The 1,615-nt window shown below is 53.8% G+C and overlaps 1 protein-coding gene across 1 annotated transcript in view; it reads left to right on the top strand.

Annotated features, from left to right (window-relative positions):
• The window catches only part of LOC119588993 (major facilitator superfamily domain-containing protein 4A-like), a gene marked incomplete at its 5' end in the record, with an annotated part of 28,487 nt that overhangs the window by 20,286 nt on the left and 6,586 nt on the right, over positions 1 to 1,615 (top strand). The window contains 2 exon segments of the mRNA XM_037937593.1: positions 28 to 297; positions 1,370 to 1,543. Of these exon segments, the coding sequence (XP_037793521.1) occupies positions 28 to 297; positions 1,370 to 1,543 (444 nt within the window).

The raw sequence follows: 1,615 nt of genomic DNA, 5'->3' as shown, positions 1-1,615 counted from the left end.
CTCCCTCACCATTCGTCCCTCCGGCAGATCCCTGTGCTACTTCTGCTGCTGGTTCTGGTGGGCAAGGAGCTGCTGGGCATCGGCGGGCCTCCCGACGCCTCCCTGCCCAAGGGCTCGAGCGGGGTGGAGGCCGACAAGGAGGCGTTCGAGATGCAGGCGTCGGCGGGGGCAGGAGGCAAGGGCGGGGCGACCATTGTGCCCAAGGACCCCGAGGACCGGCCGGCCGTGACCAAGGACCAGGTGGTGGTCGTGACGGGCCTCACCGCCACCATGCTCTTCCTCTACGACGGGCTGCAGGTGAGGCAAAGGCCGCCGGGGCGTGTCTGGCCATGTGTCTGTGTGGATGAGTTTGCGTGTCCGTGTGTGACTGTTTTTTTTTTAATATGCTTTAATGTGTGTGTTAGATTTTAAGCTTGTGACAGTGTGCCTCGGTCACTGAGATGTTTCCGGTTTGTTATACAATCTCACTCTTCCTCTTTTTTATGTGGTGTGTCTGAGTACGTGAGCTATTTGTGTTAGCCTCTTGTGCGTGTATACTGTATGTATGATGTGAGTGACTCAGAGCTAGTATTTGACATCTGGATAGGCAAGGTGCCTGGGATTTACCGACTGCGGTATTTGTATAAACCCATGCGTATACCATCACATTTAGGGAGTGCATGCATCTGTACACTATTTTATACTAATAAGATTCATATTTGTAATCTAGGTATTCATATATACATCTGCAACTACCAGTAATGTTCGAGGCGTTTCTTCGCAGGATTAGAATAATACCAAAAATACAAAAAGTTTGATAATGGGTCCCTTCCTGATTACGACCACCATTTTCTCCACCCTTCTTCCTTTCCATCCTCCTACATCTCCACTGATCCATTTTTGTATTCTTATTCTTTTCCTTCGCCTCCACTTTCTCTCCCGCTTTCTCTCCTACGATTCCTACTCCCCCTTCCCTCCTCTCTCTCGTCGTCCACCTCCAATATTTGTACAGTCATACCCCCTCCTCTTCCCCTCCTTCAGCTCTCTTCATCAACCACCATCTCCACATGCTCCACATCCGCCACGTCCTCTATCCTTCCTCTGCCTCCTTCTGCGACCCTCATCGCCTGTCACCACTTCTGCCACATTCACCTCCGCCTCATCCAGCATCACAACTACCTCTTCCACGCCTGCTGCCTCATCATCCACCACTACTTCTGCCATATATTCCTCCCCCTCATCCACCTCCTCCATCATATCCACACCTCCCTATCCACCTCCACGCCCGCCTCCAACCCACCCACCGCCTCATCCACTACCTCCTCCTCCACCACCCCTCCACCTCCCTCCAGATCCCCTTCTCCTAACCCCTCTTCTGCGCCTCCTCCAGGCTGGCTACGGCGGCTACGTGTTCAGCTATGCCGTGAAGAGCATCGCAGGAATGTCCATGAACGAGGCGGCTTACCTGAACGCCTGCTTCTGGGGGACCTTCGCCTTCGGTCGCCTCGTCTCCATCGGCATCGCAACCCGCCTGGCGCCTTCCTTCATGCTGCTCTGCAATATAGTGGGTATCGCGGAAGGGCACGGGAGGGAGGGGGGTGTAGTGCCTAGGAGGAATGTATTGATGAACTGTTGA

Source organism: Penaeus monodon, chromosome 24 (assembly GCF_015228065.2).
Source record: "Penaeus monodon isolate SGIC_2016 chromosome 24, NSTDA_Pmon_1, whole genome shotgun sequence".
Classification (NCBI taxonomy): domain Eukaryota; kingdom Metazoa; phylum Arthropoda; class Malacostraca; order Decapoda; family Penaeidae; genus Penaeus; species Penaeus monodon.
The sequence above is the reverse complement of the archived record's forward strand: the minus strand, read 5'-3'. Positions and strand labels throughout refer to the sequence as shown.